The sequence below is a fragment of the Mercenaria mercenaria genome, chromosome 10 (assembly GCF_021730395.1).
Source record: "Mercenaria mercenaria strain notata chromosome 10, MADL_Memer_1, whole genome shotgun sequence".
Taxonomy (NCBI): domain Eukaryota; kingdom Metazoa; phylum Mollusca; class Bivalvia; order Venerida; family Veneridae; genus Mercenaria; species Mercenaria mercenaria.
Genome location: NC_069370.1, coordinates 17,414,273 through 17,432,782, shown reverse-complemented (window position 1 = coordinate 17,432,782; position 18,510 = coordinate 17,414,273). Strand labels below are relative to the sequence as shown.

Here is an 18,510-nt window from a genome sequence, read left to right as displayed (position 1 = left end):
GTTAACATAGGTGTCTACACATTCCACAGATAATGTTAGAGGGGCACTTCCTCCACTGTTAAAGCTGAATTGTCACAAATTCCCTTAATCTTTCCTATTTGACTTAAAACCCTACAAGAACAGTTATAATGGTACACTTTTTTTTTCAGATCGCAATGTGAAAATAGAGAAATTGAGAGCCGATTTAAAGGAACTTGAGAAACAAAATCTGAAGTTGAGGAAACAAGATAATGCCCTGAGACAACAGTATGACAAGGTAATTTTGTAATAATATTGGATTGAGGTAACAGTATGACAAGGTAGTACTTCAGTTACATTGGAAACAAGATATAGCTGTAATACAATATCTTGTAATAACATTGGATTGAGATAACAGTTTAAAAAGTACATTGGAAACATGATAATGTAGGCAATAGGTTTGACCCACAAGTTTTTGGATTTCAATAGCAGATGTTTTCTGACTTTAAAGGTTATTGTTTAACATTAGAAGTTGATCTTCTGTACTTAATTTTGTACATCTAACAAAGTCTGATGATTCAAAATTGATGTGAATTCTATCTTTGAATCGGACTAGAAGTTAAATGCTTGTACATGTAAATGGTTTTAATGAATTTTCTCCGTTATTTTATCCTTTTTGAAGTGAAAATATTGTATTGGAAGCTCTATTCTTCTCAATGTAAGATACAGTTTTATTGAGACTTTCCTGTGTATGTGTATACAACATTGTAGTGATGTTTGATCAAGTCTACATGTTTCTTGTAGTTGCTGAAACAGACAGAAAAACCACATGATCCAAACAGTAAACTAAGAAAGAAGGGTGAAGAGCTCTGGTCTATTCTCAACACACTAGCTGGAAAGGTATATCAAAATTTGTAAAAAAATCTTGTTACCCAACAAACATATCTTACTGTTACCCTAAAAGCATGTATTACAGTCGCCCACAAAGCAGATCTTACTGTTACCCACAAAGCATATATTACTGTTACCCAAAAGGCATATCTTACTGTTACCCAAAAGACATATCTTACTGTTACCCAGCAAACATATTTTACTTTTACCCTAAAAGCATGCATTACTGTTACCCACAAAGCATATCTTACAGTTAACCACAAAGCATATAATACATTTACCCACAAAGCATATCTTACTGTTACCCAAAAGGCATATCTTACTGTTACCCAACAAACATATTTTTCTGTTACCCAAAAAGCATGTACTGCTGTTACCCAAAAGGCATTTCTTACTGTTACCCACAAAGCATATCTTACTGTTACCTTTAAAAGCATATATTACTGTTACACACAAAGCTTATCTTACAGGTACCTTTAAAAGCATATATTAATGTTACCCACAAAGCTTATCTTACAGGTACCTTTAAAAGCATATATTACTGTTACCCACAAAGCTTATCTTACAGGTACCTTTAAAAGCATATATTACTGTTACCCACAAAGCATATCTTACAGTTACCTTTAAAAGCATATATTACTGTTACCCACAAAGCTTATCTTACAGTTACCTTTAAAAGCATATATTACTGTTACCCACAAAGCTTATCTTAAGGTACCTTTAAAAGCATATATTACTGTTACCCACAAAGCTTATCTTACAGTTACCTTTAAAAGCATATATTACTGTTACCCACAAAGCTTATCTTACAGTTACCTTTAAAAGCATATATTACTGTTACCCACAAAGCTTATCTTACAGTTACCTTTAAAAGCATATATTACTGTTACCCACAAAGCTTATCTAACAGGTACCTTTAAAAGCATATATTACTGTTACCCACAAAGCTTATCTAACAGGTACCTTTAAAAGCATATATTACTGTTACCCACAAAGCTTATCTAACAGGTACCTTTAAAAGCATATATTACTGTTACCCACAAAGCTTATCTTACAGTTACCTTTAAAAGCATATATTACTGTTACCCACAAAGCTTATCTTACAGTTACCTTTAAAAGCATATATTACTGTTACCCACAAAGCTTATCTTACAGGTACCTTTAAAAGCATATATTACTGTTACCCACAAAGCTTATCTTACAGTTACCTTTAAAAGCATATATTACTGTTACCCACAAAGCTTATCTTACAGTTACCTTTAAAAGCATATATTACTGTTACCCACAAAGCTTATCTTACAGTTACCTTTAAAAGCATATATTACTGTTACCCACAAAGCTTATCTTACAGGTACCTTTAAAAGCATATATTACTGTTACCCACAAAGCTTATCTTACAGGTACCTTTAAAAGCATATATTACTGTTACCCACAAAGCTTATCTTACAGTTACCTTTAAAAGCATATATTACTGTTACCCACAAAGCTTATCTAACAGGTACCTTTAAAAGCATATATTACTGTTACCCACAAAGCTTATCTTACAGTTACCTTTAAAAGCATATATTACTGTTACCCACAAAGCTTATCTAACAGGTACCTTTAAAAGCATATATTACTGTTACCCATTATCTTAACCATTAGGTACAAGTTTTATTTGGATGTTTTCTGATGCAAGAGCAGTTTATTTAAAGAGAAGGTAATTGGAGATCATCTAATTTTCAAAACTGGCTTTTAAATAGGAAATACAAAACTAGGTTTTCACTTGAAATTTATGTTACTACACAATAGAGTTATGGCAAATTTTGAAATTTTATATAAATGAGGACATTTTAAAGATAAATGTGTATGGAGAATGCAGGAAGAATGTAACTTTTGAAAGTTTAGATTTTTATACCATTAATTGTAAAAAGTGATGTTGATTTCAGCCAATGCCTTTACCTGAGATATTCAGACAGAAGAAAGTGAACAAGTCACCAGCTAGAAAAGAAGTTCTCAAATCGCCTTCTGCTGTAATAAACCAGTAAGTTGGTTTCAATTTTTGGTACATTTTTTGCCAAAGTTTTTTCACATGATGTAACGTTTGCAGAATATAAGACTATTATGTATATAAATGTCAGAGGGCAGTGGAAGCTTTGTTGTTAGAGCACAAGAATATGAGTATAGTGGTCAGAAGTTCAAATGTCTCCATGATGATGTGACCGAAGAGAATGCATCATTCCCTACCTTCATGTTTGGAAGTTTTCAAACTTTTTGAAGCCAGAACAATGCTGGCATGTAATTCAAGAACACTCGTCAGGTGTAACTGTTTACCATTGCTGACCTTACTTATACTGAAAATTTGCTTTAAGTCTGTATCAAGGAAACATTTCATGGCTATTTTCTGTGGGGAATAGGTATCATTGTTAAATATGTTACAACTTGAGACCATTTAGATTTGCCAAATTTGAAAGATTCTGTTTGTTTGAGATGGATACTTCACCAAATAGAAAGTGGCTAGGGTGAGGCTTAACCATATAGGGAGTGGCTAGGGTGAGGCTTAACCATATAGGGAGTGGCTAGGGTGAGGCTTAACCATATAGGGAGTGGCTAGGGTGAGGATTAACTAAATAGAAAGTGGCTAGAGTTAGGATTCTAACCAAATAGGGAGTGGCTATGGTGAGAATCAGCCAAATTAGAAGTGTCTAGCATGACATTCAGTCAAATGCGTGAGTAGGGTGAGGATAAAAAAATAGAAAATGGATTGGGTGAATCTAAACCAACTAGGGAGCGGCTAAGCCCACCTGCTTAGCTCAATAGGGAGAGTGCAGATCTACAGATGGCAGGGTCAGGAGTTCAGTCCCCGGGCAGGGCGTATGTTCTCTGTGATGATTTGATAAAGACTGTGTCTGAAATCTCTGATTCATATGGGAAAGTTGGCAGTTCTTGCAGAGAACAGGTTTGTACTGGTACAGAATCCAGGTACAATGGTTAGGTTAACTGCCAGACATTAAATACAAATGTAACTGAAACACTGTTGAAAAACGGCATTAAACCAAAAACAACAAAACAAAACAAACCAAACAGGAAGTTGGTTTATTAGTCTAAACTAATTTGTTTTAGCTCGATTGTGATGAAAGCTTCAAGCTTATTGGAACCACTCTCGAGTCCGCTTCCTGGAAAAACCAGTACTGGTGCAATATGAGAAGTCATGGTCATGACCCCAGTGGGGCTTGAACTCACGACCCTTAGATTGAGCGGGTGATACCTTATCCACTAGACCACCACTTCCCTTAGGAAGTTGGTATATTGAGGCTAAACTTAATAGGGGGATCAAACAAACAGGTGTGGCCAGGCTGAGGATAAACCTGATGGAAAGTGGCTGGGTTAGGCTTAGTCAAATGGGGAGTGGTTAGCATTAAGATCAACCAAATAGGAAATGGTCTTGGTGATGCTCAGTCAAACTTGGGGCAAAACCAAGTAGGATGTGACTAAACCAAGAAAAGAGTGGCTTTTGTGAGACTAAAACAAATTCAAAGTAAGGCTCCCAAAATTAGGGGAGTAGAGAATGCTGCAATAGCCTGTATGTCTCCAGATATACTAAAGTGTATATCTATAAATTTCCTTTGAAACTTATGTCAATATGATACTTTAATATTTATATTCAAATAGAAATGAATGTAAAACCACAATACTGTGAAGTCATGTAATGTCATTTCCATGAAATTTCATGGTTTCAGCAAAAACAAATTATTTATTGGGATGTGACTTTGTGGATTTCAAATAGATGAAATAAAAGAATAGTTTGCTTATTTATTGGGATTTAATTTTGCGGATCAAATCAAGAAATTGTGGTATATGTATTTTATCTATTTTATCTATTTATAGATGTGGCATATGCCGGAAATCACATGACCAGCACCTGTTAGCCAGGTGTGACAAATGTAGACTGTGGTATCACCTGGGATGTCTCAACCCTCCACTTACTAGAATGCCAAAGAAAACCAGTAGATGGGGATGGTAATATTTCATTTAGAAAAGATTACTTTTAGTTAACATAAGAAATGTGAATATTGAATATTGAAATCAATGTGTTCATTGAAGAACTGCATTTAAAATGACTTGTTTACTTTTCTTAGGCCAAAGTTGTTTTCTCTTAAAAATCAGTAAAATGTGGGTGGTATGGAAGTGACAAGCAGTGCAAAGTTACTGACATACAAATATTGCAGAATGTTTTGATAAATTTAAAATAAAATATGTGCTGAAGGGAGTGAACACTTCTGAAAAAATGAAAAAAAAAAGCAAAATTTTTCTTGCTTTTTTACCATTTTCTCATTAATCTTATATCATTTTTCTGTAAATACATTCTGTGCCAAACTTAAAGGAAATGAACATGTTGAAAAATCCTCCCCCCTCCCCCCAACTGTGGACAAGTAGCTTTAAAGTTTAAAACTTGATATTGTCAATAGTATAATTTGATAAGTGTCCAGTGCCCACTTCTCATTAAACCTAAAACTTTCAGTTTCAAAATTCTGTGAGTAGCCTATATATTTTAGTACAAAACTCGGTATTTCTTCCTCTTTTTACAATAGAAGACAAAAAAATAGGTAAAACATAAAATGTCTCGTTTTACATTCATTTAAACAAAGTGATATGAGAAAACTTAAATTTTTGCTGATGGTTTCCTACTTCTGTATCCGACCTTCAAAGGCGCATTGACTGTGCAAAAACCTTTGCATACAGGTGGTAGAGTCTTGAGTTTCATTATATTGAATAATCTTAATTTACATTACAAAACAGTATTTTCGAATACAAGTAGATTTTATTAAATGCATGTTAAGCTAATATAATAGGGTTATTATAATAGTAGCTCAATCTGGGATGCCGTATTCAGATCAGTGGATTTTTGCCAGATCGGATCTCACAAGGCATGCAAGCGCCGAGTGTGATCCGACCTTGCAAAAAACATGGGAGCTGAATACGAAATCTCAGATCTAACTAATGTTATAATGACCCTTTATAATATACCTCTAACTTTTTGTTTGTTGTTTTGTTACTGAAAGAAATCTTCTATGTTTATCGATTATTATCATATTAAAATGCAAGTAAGTGAAGGTTTTATGTGTGCTATTTATAAAACTGTGTCAGGTGATGCGTATTAATGAAGTAGTCGACAGCATACAATATGGTAAGGTACAATACGAAATTTAAAAGGTACAATACGGAATTTTTTCCGCTTTGTTCATATTTCATTGTAAAATGCATGACGATTTTTTTACAGAATTTATAAAGGTATATAATTTATAACTTGACAGTTTTTCCAACTTTTGTAGATGACATTTATAAACTGGTGGTTTTAATTATATTTGTTTAATGAATATTGTTGAAAAGGAACCTTTAATAATGTTTAAAATGAACATACATTTGTCAGGTAGAAACAGAAAAGCTTCAAATATTTACATTGTAGTTCTACAAATCTGTAGATGAAATCTTCTATACTAAGTGGAAAAAAGCAGTTACATTTTTAGGAACTATTAGAATAAGGAATCGCATGTTTTGAAAAAATCATTATTTGATCAGTTCAAGAGGTAAGATTTTTCAGTTTCTCATATTATTGTTCTCCCTGAAAAAAAATGAATAACCAAAAAAACTGTTAAAAATTTTAATTGAACTAACAGTAACAGCAGTGTACAAAATGATTATAATGCAGGCAGTGCTCGGAGTGTGCAGACAGTAGTAGTGAAGAGTCAGAGGAATCATCGAGTGTAAATGTTGATGCTCCTAGAAGACTGAGAGAGAAAATTAAAGAACCGGCAAAGTTCTCAAGGGCAAAAGAAGATATGGAATTTCTCTTTCCTGTAGGATTTTACTGCTTATCTATATAATACAACAGGTTTATCAGCAGCTGACATTTTGCAAAAAAAAAAAAAAAAAATAGGATGTTTTTAGCGCAACAATTTGAAAGATATAGGTAGAGCTATTAGACTCACCCATGCCTATGCACGGCGTCCTTATTTGGTTGAGTTTTTGTATGTAGGTTGGTATCTCAGTAACTACTTGTGGGAATGAATTGAAACTTCACACAATTATTCACTTTGAAGAACTGACTTACATTGCACAGGTTTCAAAAATTTGTTTTGTTGTTTTACAACATTATGCCCCTTTTTCAACTTACATTTATTCAGTTGACAGGGTTGTTGAATAGTTAAGTTTTGCTGTCCTCTGGCAGCTCTTTGTTATTAGTAAAATGAATGTAAACTCTATAATGTTGGCTTTTTTTTTGTTGAAAAGATTATCAGAAAAAGTAATTATCATACTGTGATTACATGTGCCCTGGTATGTTGTTTCTTGACATTTCGAATTTCTTCAATTTACAGTCTAAACGTTACACAGTGATCAAATTTCTGTTCATACCAATTTAATTGACCACAAAGGCAGTGGATTTCATAGGTTACAGAGTTTGATTTTCAGTGCTTGTTTACTTACGTTGTGTCATAAATGAGATCATTATATGTATTTTGCCTGACCTTGCCCTTTGAAGATATGTTGTAATGCAGTGTTTAAATGTTCACTGTCGCAACAGCAACTGCTGTCATTTGAGTTCTGTCAGTCTAGAGGTTTATGACTAGTCAAATACTAAAACAGTGTAAAAGGGAAGGAAAACTCAAAATGTTTTTAATTGGAAAGCAGTTTTGGATATGAAATACATTTGTATTGTTTAAAAGGAATACTCTACACGTTTTAATCATTTGCAGGTATTTTTCAATGAAAACTCATTTCTTAAAAAAAGAAAAAAAGAATTAAGATGTGTAAATAATCATTGATTATATACATTGTAAGAAAATTTATAATCAAGCAATAGTTTTACTGTACATTTACAAAATTTACTATATGATCAGAATATGCACGGCCGAAGGGACAGAAAAAAGAAAATGGCTAAAAAATGTTTGAAAAAGAAACCGCTGAAGCAGAAGGAAACATCAGAGGACGGACAGACGGAGAGTCATAAACAAAAACCTGAGGAGGCCAGTGTTAGCGGACCACCATCCCCGGCAGAGATTGTGATCAGTGATGACAGCTCAATGGAAGTGGAAATCAAAATTGTTGAGGAAACGACCCCCATTCATAGACAGCTGACATCATTTGTAAGAACTTGATTTGGATGTAGGACAAAATTCCCCCCTGCTCAATTTGACAAAGGTGGTCATAATCTTCCTTTTGATGTTGTTGAATAATAACTTTGAAATATGAGGAAGATGAACAGAAATGAAAGATTACAAGATTTAACATAATTATTATCGATTCCAAATGGAATGAAGTGAAAATTTGGATGTTGCGATGTTGATTGGAAATAAACTGTTGGGTTTTGTCTGCCTTGGTCCAGTTAAGCAGGGAGATTTTGTTCAGTGTGGATTTTTAGCTCACCTGTCACATAGTGACAAGGTGAGCTTTTGTGATCACCCTTCGTCCGTCGTCAGTCCGTGCGTCAACATTTTCTTGTCTGCACGATAGTGGTTTCATTTATGATTTTATTTTAACCAAACTTGCACACAACTTCTATCACCATAAGATCACGGTTCCTTTCTTGAACTGGCCAGATCCCATTATGGGTTCCAGAGTTATGGCCCCTGAAACGGCCAAAATAGCTATTTTGACCTTGTCTGCACAATAGCAGCTTTATTTATGATTTGATTTTTACCAAACTGGCACACAACTTGTATCACCATAAGATCTTGGTTCCTTTCTTGAACTGGCCAGATTCCAATATGGGTTCCAGAGTTATGGCCTCTGAAAAGGCCAAAATTAGCTATTTTGACCTTGTCTGCACAATAGCAGCTTCATTTATGATTTTATTTTAACCAAACTTGCACACAACTTGTATCACCATAAGATCTCAGTTCCTTTCTTGAACTAGCCGATCCCATGATGGGTTCCAGAGTTATGGCCCCTGAAAGGGCCAAAATTAGCTATTTTGACCTTGTCTGCACAATAGCAGCTTCATTTATGATTTGATTTTAACCAAACTTGCACACAACTTGTATCACCACAAGATCTTGCTTCCTTTCTTCAACTGGCCAGATTCCATCATGGGTTTCAGAGTTATGGCCCCTTAAAGGTCCAAAATTGGCTATTTTTGGCTTTTGCAGCCATATAGAGACTTCATTTATGGTTTTATTTAATACAAACTTCTAAAATATCTTCAACAACAATAAATCTTGGATTCCATGACAAATCAGATCCAATCATAGGTTCCAGAGTTATTTTATATCTGATTACCTCCCCTGATTTTAATCAAAATGGATTTATATTAGTAAGTACTTACAGGACTTATTTGAATTTTTTTATTGTTATTAGTTGGACTGAGATGATCAGGGTAGATAACTATGGACTGATTTATGTCAAATTACCTCCCTTTATTTCAAATTAAAATTGTTATATCTCCATAACTAATGAAGATACTGATCTGAAATTTCATTTATGTCAACAGATTTATTTGGCAGATCCTTCTTTTGTCCACTTACAATTTTTTTTTAATTACTTCCTTTTATGTTACTATAAATAGCTTTTTTTAAGTAACTTTTTTATTATTGGTCGTAGGGAAAACACGAGACCAGTTTTCTGTGGTACAACATGGATGGTACCTTCAATTTTTAGGTGTATTTTAACATATCTATACCTTGTAAGATTTTTTTTCTTTTTGGTTTTTCTTCCCTTTGTTGTTCCTGTCCTTTGGACTCAGATATTATTTCTGAGGACCTTCTTGTCCTCAGGTGCAATGATAACAGGTGAGCGATATAGGGCCATCATGGCCCTCTTGTTTCCCACATTCCACTTGATTTCATGATACTTAATCATTGAATTTATATCAATAGGGAATTTCTTTTGCTTTAAGTATATTGAATAAGGTCAAAGTTTAAAGATAGCTTTAAATACATGTTGATTATTTAAATTATAAACTGCTTGGTTCATTAAGTGGTGGCTTTAAATAGATGTTGATTATCTAACTTATTAAACTGCTCAGTTCTTTAAGCTCCAATTTGGTCAGAATGGAATTAATGAATAATAAAATCTGTAAAAAGATCCTTTGTAAGCACGAAATGCAACCAAGCAAAATAATAGCAGACTCGGTTTGATTGAGTCTGTTCATGAGAGGTAATTGAAAGTGCAACACCTCTCATGCCCCCTAGCACCTGCTTAAGCGGAACTCTATTACACATAATGTTGAATGGACTCCATGATCCTAAAGGACCAGAAAAGATAAACAACACTGAATCCAAGTCAGGGATAATTTTCATGGGCACTTATTTTAACTGTTTAGTCTGATCTATAATTTACTTTGGTTGATAGTTTAAATTTTAGCTTGAATATGAAGTAGGCTGAAAGCGTGTTGGAACCACATACCAGTCTACTTCCTGGAAGAGGCAACACTAGTGTCTTATGAGAAAGTGTTGCTGTGATCCTTACGGGGCAGGAGTGTGTTTGTGACCCGAAGAGATTAGTGTGTTTGGGATCCTCACAGTCTTTGTATGGGTGGTTGTAACTCACAGAGGCATGAAGTGGCAGCTGGACCACTCAAGTCATACATATCTAATGAAACATTAGTGAAATGATGTTTGTTATTTCAGAAGAAGTGTCACCTATGTTTTGCTATTTACCATTGAAGTGTCAGTGATGTCTTGTTATTTTAGTATGGAGTGTCAATAATATTTTATTTATTTATTTTTGTTTTGGTACTTCAGCATGAAGAGTCAAGGAAAATTTGTTATTTCAGCAATATATGTTGAGTATTCTATTAGTTAGCATGAAGCATCATTAATCATGGCTTGTTGTTCAAGGATATTTTGTTATTTCAGCATGAAGTGTTGAGGTTATTTTATTATTTCAGATTGAAGTGTCAAGGATATTTTATTATTTCAGCATGAAATGTTGAGGATATTTTATTATTTCAGCATGAAGTGTCGAGGATATTTATCATTTCAGCATGAATGTCGAGGATATTTTATTATTTCAGCATGAAGTGTCGAGGATATTTTATTATTTCAACATGAAGTGTCGAGGATATTTATTATTTCAGCATGACGTGTCTAGGATGGTTTATTATATCAGCATAAAGTATCGAGAATGTTTTATTTCAGCATTAAGTGTCGAGGATATTTATTATTTCAGCATTAAGTGTTGAGGATGTTTTATTATTTCAGCATGAAGTGTCCAGGAAAGGTCGGAAGATTATTAAGAAGAGACATTATGATGAGGAGGAGGATGACAGCGATACTTCCCCTAAACAGTCAGCAACGGGTTAGCTAGTTTGAATCTAACATTTTATACAGACAATAGGAGTAGACACGTATCTTCAAAACAATTTCAACATCACCTGAAGACAATATCTACTTCCGTTTCAGACATTTAGCGTAAATTACAATCTCTGATACAACAGGAAAACACTAGTAATAGTATTTTAGAGTTGAGTTTTTGACTACTTAAAATTCAGACACATGTAAATTACTCATCCACACTTGAAATTGATATCTGGACTTGAATAGATTAACACTTTTGGATGCAGTGTTATCTGAAGATATACAAGAAATATCTGACTAAAAGTGGCTGTAGTTTGTTTGATTCAGGCAGTTTGGTTATGATTTTTACGGGGGTTATTTTCTTTCTTTTGGGGAATATTAGCTAGTGGAAGAGCTGTTGCTTACTTTGTTATTATTTTTATTTATCAGGAGAATTCAATATAAAATGCAGTTTCCTGAATATTTTAAGGTGTATCAAATTCAGTATAGCTCATCATGATGCACACAGGTGATATATTAGAAAAGATGTCGAACAAGTATGAAGAAATCACATGGATGTCACTAAGTTGCGTTATAGATTGAATGACTATTGTATTTTCTTTTCTTTAATTCAGTTTGGGTTTTGGTAGCTTTATATTTAGTACTGGGCTTAAGGTTATTTGGTTACTTTCTGGTAGTCAATTAAAACCAAAAAGAAGCAAAAAAACTTGAATGGAAGGAAAGAAGTTACAGATGCATAGAGTATACAGACTTTCTGTGCAATTTTTGCTTTCCAAGATAATACATTGTACTTGAAAAGCCTGAAGAATGGACTCAGAAACACTAGGAATTGCGTGTAGAAAATACTTCAAATATTTAAATTCTGTGCAATCAGATTGAAGAGGAGGGATAAAGATCTGGCATTATTGTTTCTGAAAACCTAGAGAAGATACCAATGAATAATGAAAGTTAAGAAGAAAACCATGGAGATTATGTTTATTCAAAGTTGAGGAAAAGAGTTTTTTTTCTACTTGCACATTTTGATTTGATAGGGAGAAAGGTGACACCAGATAAAGATGGAGTGAAAAAAGTGCCGTCAAAGCCCCCGCCACATCAGCCGACCCAGTGTGTCACGTGTTCGGAGACAGGAAGCAGGAAAACAATGGTGCAGTAAGTATCCGCTATATGTACAGTAACTTTTGCTACAGATGATGGAATGTACACAATTTCTATTGTGAAACACACCTCAGTGGTGCACCAGGCCTGAATCAAGCACTTCTTATGGTGCCTGTCCATTTCATTTATACAGTCCAATTTCAGTTTTTTGAATTTGATGGGACTGACAAAATTTGTTCGAGTTATCAGTAGCTTGACCCATCCAACAATACACATTATAAGGGATTTTGCCAGGACCTGATGAGTTCGAGGGGCGCTGTTCGAAGTTTGAGTGAACAAAGTTTGAGTGTATATATATTTTCTATGATCAAAAACTAGTATTTAGCTCATGTAGTAGTAATTCTGAGCAACACCCTCTATACAAAAAAGCCACCTTTCAGAAAGGGGAATTTAATACCGTGCCAAACTAGTAAGATGGAGAATACTGGTAGACTTAAAATGTAATAAGTATCTTGAATCAGAAGTTTTATATCCAGATAGTTACCACATACTTACACAGCTCAGTGTATTTCATATCTAGATGGTTTCCTCACACTTCATAACAGCCCAGTGTATTTCATAATAATCTAGATGGTTTCCACACACTTCAGAACAACTCAATATATTTTGTCTAGATGGTCTCCACACACTTCATAACAGCCCAGTGTATTTCATAATAATCTAGATGGTTTCCACACACTTCAATACAACTCAATATATTTTGTCTAGATGGTCTCCACACACTTCAAACAGCCCAGTGTATTTCATGTCTAGATGGTCTCCACACACTTCATAACAGCCCAGTGTATTTCATAATAATCTAGATGGTTTCCACACACTTCAGAACAACTCAATGTATTTTGTCTAGATGGTCTCCACACACTTCAAACAGCCCAGTGTATTTCATGTCTAGATGGTCTCCACACACTTCATAACAGCCCAGTGTATTTTATGTCTAGATGGTCTCCACACACTTCAAATAGCCCAGTGCATTTTATGTCCAGATGGTCTCCACACACTTCAAATAGCCCAGTGTATTTTATGTCTAGACGGTCTCCACACACTTCTAACAGCCAATTGTATTTCATGTCTAGATGGTCTCCACACACTTCAAACAGCCTGGTGTATTTCATGTCTAGATGGTCTCCACACACTTCAAATAGTACAGTGTATTTTATGTCTAGATAGTCTCCACTTACTTTAAATTGCCAAGTGTATTTTATATCTAGATGGTCTCCACACACTTCAAACTGCCAGGTGTATTTTATATCTACTAGTAGATGGTCTCCACACACTTCAAATAGTACAGTGTATTTTATGTCTAGATGGTTTCCACTTACTTTAAATTGCCCAGTGTATTTTATATCAAGATTGTCTCCACACACTTAAACTGCCAAGTGTATTAACTATTTTATATCTACTAGTAGATGGTCTCCACACACTTCAAACAGCCCAAATTGTCATTTAGCATGTGAAGTTTTACACCATGTTTTAATTTTGGATTTCACACAGCCAGACCAGTATGGTCTTTGACTTTGCCAAAAATACAAATGCAAACAGTGATACGAGTTAGGGCACTAATGTTCTAAGGACACACATCAAGTTTTAATTTTAGGACATGATGTATATAAACAATAGAAGTTTAGGGATGTTACCTCTGGAATGTTCCATGTTTTGGGTTATAAGGTTCATTGAGGATTGGTATGCATCAGTAGTATATAGTAATGCAGTTGGACTTTCATGTTAAAATATTAGAATTTTAATGTAGAGTTCAATTCTGTTGTTAGATGTGACAGCTGTGAGCAGTGGTATCATTTAAAATGTCTGGACCCACCGTGTACAAGGACCCCAAAACAGCGAGGGTATACCTGGATCTGTGAAGCCTGTGATGTATCAGAAGATTCTGTAAGTATTTATCTCCATTATGTACAGTGTACATGTACTGGGCAGCAAAACAGTTACCAGGAACTTGTACTTGGCAAAATGATATGTCATACATGTTCATGCAGTTCACAGATCTTGGTAATCATTTCATGATTTGTTCTGCTTTACTGCTCTTAGGGGTCAACGTAGGAAAAAAAAATCCCTTTAAAGAACTTGTTCTAATGAACTACTTGATATCAAGTTCCAAACTTTCTTAGAGCCAACCTCGGATGACCTTTCTTGACCTCTGTTAATTGACACATACAGCTACTGACAACTTGATTGCACTTAAACTTGAATATCTTCAACTCCTAAACTACTAGGTAGAAATATGCTACACTTGGTCTGTAGCATCTTGATGTGTAGCTCTCTCGAGTTCTATGAATGGTTCTACCTGATTGCAGTTAAGTGCCACTTTAGCTAAATGAGAAAATCTTTTTAAGTACAAAAACATCACTGAACTTGAAACTGAACTTTACCTGATCTTACAAAAACTTTCCTACGGTCTTTTTAAATGCCACAAATTCAGATTCTACTTGATCTTCATAAAATTTTTCGTTCTCATAATTTTCTCTTAAATCTTGATAAAGTTGGAAACTGAATCATCTGTCAAAAACAAGGTAGTCACTAGGTGAAATCATAGCTAATTTTATCTAGATTTCATTAAAACAAACATTCTGGTCATGTTTTATGTAAATCAGATGGATCACTAATCAAGTTTTTCAATGATTTGATTAAGTGACTGAGAACTGGGTCAAGCGAGCAATACATGGCTTTTGGTAACCTCTGTTCTTCTGTTTTGTTGGGTTTCAAGTTACACGGGGACATCTAAAGTCATGTGTTGATATCCCAGCTTTTAATGTTGGAGGACGTCCCTAGGTGCCCCTTTCATCGTTATTTCAGACAAAAGCCTGCACTTGTGTAGACCCACCAATCTTCCATTAGCCAGTTGGCTGGTTTCTTCCCATAAAAGAAATCAATGCCTGAAGGGAAGTTTGCAACCCACAGCTTTGAAAGGCGGATAATTATTTTGATTGTAACACAGATACCCCTGAAATAACTCCCTGTATACTGTTTCTTGTTTCCAGGATGATGATGATAATGGTGAAGAGAAAACTTGAAGTCAACTTTCATCAGACATTATGAAGGAAGCTCTGACATCACAGTCTGATGCAGCTGGCCTAGGACAGTGACATTTTATTAGAAGTACCATTATGTGTTCATACTGTATCAACATTTTGCAAGCTTAAATTACATGTGATATCCTGCAATTGTTGTTGTTTTTATTTTGTATTTATATTTTTATATAAGTGGCTAGCTCATGGTTAGTGCTGTCAAGTTGTCTATATTCAACATGTGGGGTTGACAAGTCAAAAATTTGAGAAATCGGTGAGAACTAGTTTTGAGGTCATGCAATATGGCTGGCTGCTATTGACCCTCAGGCAATAGTTCTGACTATCGACTAGCAAGCCATTCAGTAAGTGTATACTATGATGGCTGTTCAAAAATAACGTAGACTTTTGCTGTCAAATGTCCATATTGTATAAATAGCAATGTGAAATATATCATTGTAATTCGCAATTTTTATATAATTTGGTCATACATTTTTTGTAACATTTTTGCTGATAGACGAAGCGCGTCAAACGTTTTTATTACCATAGCTACGCATAACCAGCACAGTCGCTTTTTGATCTGTCGTGACTTGAATTCGATCGCTAATACTTGCATTAATAGTATACCTGTTTCCCACAAAATATGTCAAACTGCAGCAACACGTCTGGGCGACATGCACCTAGAGTATGGCGTCATTCAGACATAGGAGGCGAAAGAATACAACGTTTAAACTAAGTGAGTATTACTGTTTATTATGCATGTAATGTCGTCATCGGTTTGCATAGATACCGGGTAATAAGACAGTTGCTTAGTTATTGAGAAATTTTGGCAAACAGCAACTGAAATTCATAAACTAATGAAGCAGACGCCATAACCATGTTCAGTCATCTGTGTCTTAATCTTCAAGTGGTACAAACGATTCTCAAATGGTCCAAAATTGCTTAAAGACAGCCAAGATAAAGGGAGAAAACGGAAAATCTGTGAATGGACGTTAACGCGAATGTGTGACGCCGTAGATAAAGACCAAGTACTCACGTTAAGTACCCTGTCCGAGATGCATGGCATAAGTGTTCATACATGTTTAGTATTCTAACCAAACAACTTATTATGACGAGTATTTGCTCATGAAAATTTATAAAGAAATTTACAAATATGAATTAATGCAAACTTAATAAAAGCATCACAATGAAGGCACGACGTCGTTAACGTTGTTGAAATATAATCGCCGTGCACCGGGTTTGTGCAAGTGACTGTTTTTAAAGAGGCATAACTCTTGATTGCATGGTCATAATCACGTCAAATTTGCAGTGCAGTTAGTAGAAAGATTTCAAATTATGATGGTATATTTCTTGTCTTGCTTCATTAAAGTATATAAAAGCTAGAGAAAAAGTCTATGTTATTTTGGAAGAGCCCTCTATAAGGGTTGGCAACTGTTGCTGGACATGTTGATTTTCACTCAGTTAAACACGAGTATCAAGGTTGATGCTGTGGTAAAAAAGCCAAGTATCACTTTCCTTTGGGATTAAATATACACTCATCAAAGATAGATACAGTTTTGACCTTGTCTGTCTGTAAATTATCCCATTTGATTTTTTTGTCCAGTCTCGCTCTATCTTTTAACTTCTTTAAGATGGGTAGAATGTAAATATTATCCAGTTGACTGTCAGGTATCACAGTCCAATTATCATGGCCTAGATCACAACTGAGGTCAAAAGTTTGAGCTTTTGACGCCTGTGTGGACTATATCTTCTAAATTCCACAGTATATATTGATTAAACTGGTGGAATGTTCCATGCCACCCTTGAGTGAACTACACAATATTATAATACCAGATTTATGTAGTGCCCTTTCCATGATAAACTCAGTGATTTGCTTGTTGCTGTAATATAGTTATATTTAGAAACATGCAAAATGAGAATAGATTTTGCAAGAACTTGTGACATACTTCATGTGCTTTGAATGTCACCTGACTGGTTTACATCAGCTGCAAATTTTAATGAAATTCCTGCAGATGAAATATCATCCTTGCAAAGAGGAGATAGTCCTGAATGCCGCCAGGTGTAAGCTGCTTGTTAAAATTGAAACCTCAGACAAGTGGCTACATTTATAATTGCCGAAAATGGTTTAAAGGTTTTAGCTCATTGAAAGTTCCTCAGTAGTTTTGCTGTAACCAAGGCAATCTGACAATCAAGACGGTTAAAGTGGCAACTATACACTCTTCCAGTGGGGATCTTAATAATTGAAGTAGCCATAAGCTGAATATAGTCATTTGCATTAGGAATCTCTGTATTTTGGTGTCCATGTGACTATATTTTATATCCATTTAGTGTGAAAGAAATATTGAATGAGTTAATAAATGTTTACAGTTCTTGGAGTCTGCAGATAAAAGAAGTTCTAAATTTAAAACGATATACTGTAAAAGCACGTATTTTTGCTTGGTCAAAATTTTGCAAATTTGAAATTTCGAGTATGTTCACAAGGTTTAATATTCCCGAAATTGTAAAAATGGTATTCTACTTGGATTTAAATTATACTTATGGTGAATATTTACGCGAGGATTAATTTTCGTGAGATGTAGGGCCTGGGGAATATAGTGAAAATTAAACCCTTGTGAAAATCTCTGCTTTTACAGTAGGCAATAAAGACAAGCAAGTGGCTTATATTCCAATTTAATACTATGAGTTTCGTTTGATACATATCGCTATAAAAATATACAGGAAAATATATACAAGCATGATGTCCAGGTCATAAAACTGATAAAGGTGGTCAAGCATTTTAGTGACATTTTTACTCATTTTTGAGTTTCCTTGCATTTCCATGTTGTATCTGCTACAAAACAATAGGTTCATTATACACACAAAATGGCTGTTACAAGCAGCTCTTTCCTTAGTTGGTAAAGTTGTTGAATATAGATCATTAAGTTATTACCTCCCTTTATGCATTGTAATAAGATATTAAAGATTACATAATATTACAAAAAATACAATACCTGTATTTTATCTCGTTATATAAATCATTGATTTCGTCAATAGTTTGGACTATAGTTCAATACAGGTTTGCTGGGCTTAGTTCTTGTGCGAAAAACAATTATTTTGATATCAGAGTTAAATACTTACTGAATTTCAAGTTTTCAGGGAATATAAACTGCTATATGTATCAGACAGTTTCATGTCCTTAATTTGCGTGACTACCTTTAAAACAGATACATTTAATTGTA

At 34.5% G+C, this 18,510-nt stretch overlaps 1 protein-coding gene across 2 annotated transcripts in view; it reads left to right on the top strand.

Annotated features, from left to right (window-relative positions):
- Positions 1-18,264, top strand: part of LOC123559755 (PHD finger protein 14-like) — a 40,225-nt gene extending 21,961 nt beyond the window's left edge. For both annotated transcript variants that reach the window (XM_053552346.1, XM_053552347.1), the window contains 10 exons: positions 150-256; positions 763-858; positions 2,778-2,872; positions 4,717-4,848; positions 6,539-6,686; positions 7,728-7,973; positions 11,028-11,124; positions 12,155-12,272; positions 14,045-14,162; positions 15,269-18,264. In XM_053552346.1, the coding sequence (XP_053408321.1) occupies positions 150-256; positions 763-858; positions 2,778-2,872; positions 4,717-4,848; positions 6,539-6,686; positions 7,728-7,973; positions 11,028-11,124; positions 12,155-12,272; positions 14,045-14,162; positions 15,269-15,301 (1,190 nt within the window). In that variant the 3' untranslated portion in view covers positions 15,302-18,264. The remainder of the gene's footprint in view (positions 1-149; positions 257-762; positions 859-2,777; positions 2,873-4,716; positions 4,849-6,538; positions 6,687-7,727; positions 7,974-11,027; positions 11,125-12,154; positions 12,273-14,044; positions 14,163-15,268) is intronic.
- Positions 18,265-18,510: the final 246 nt, after the last annotated feature.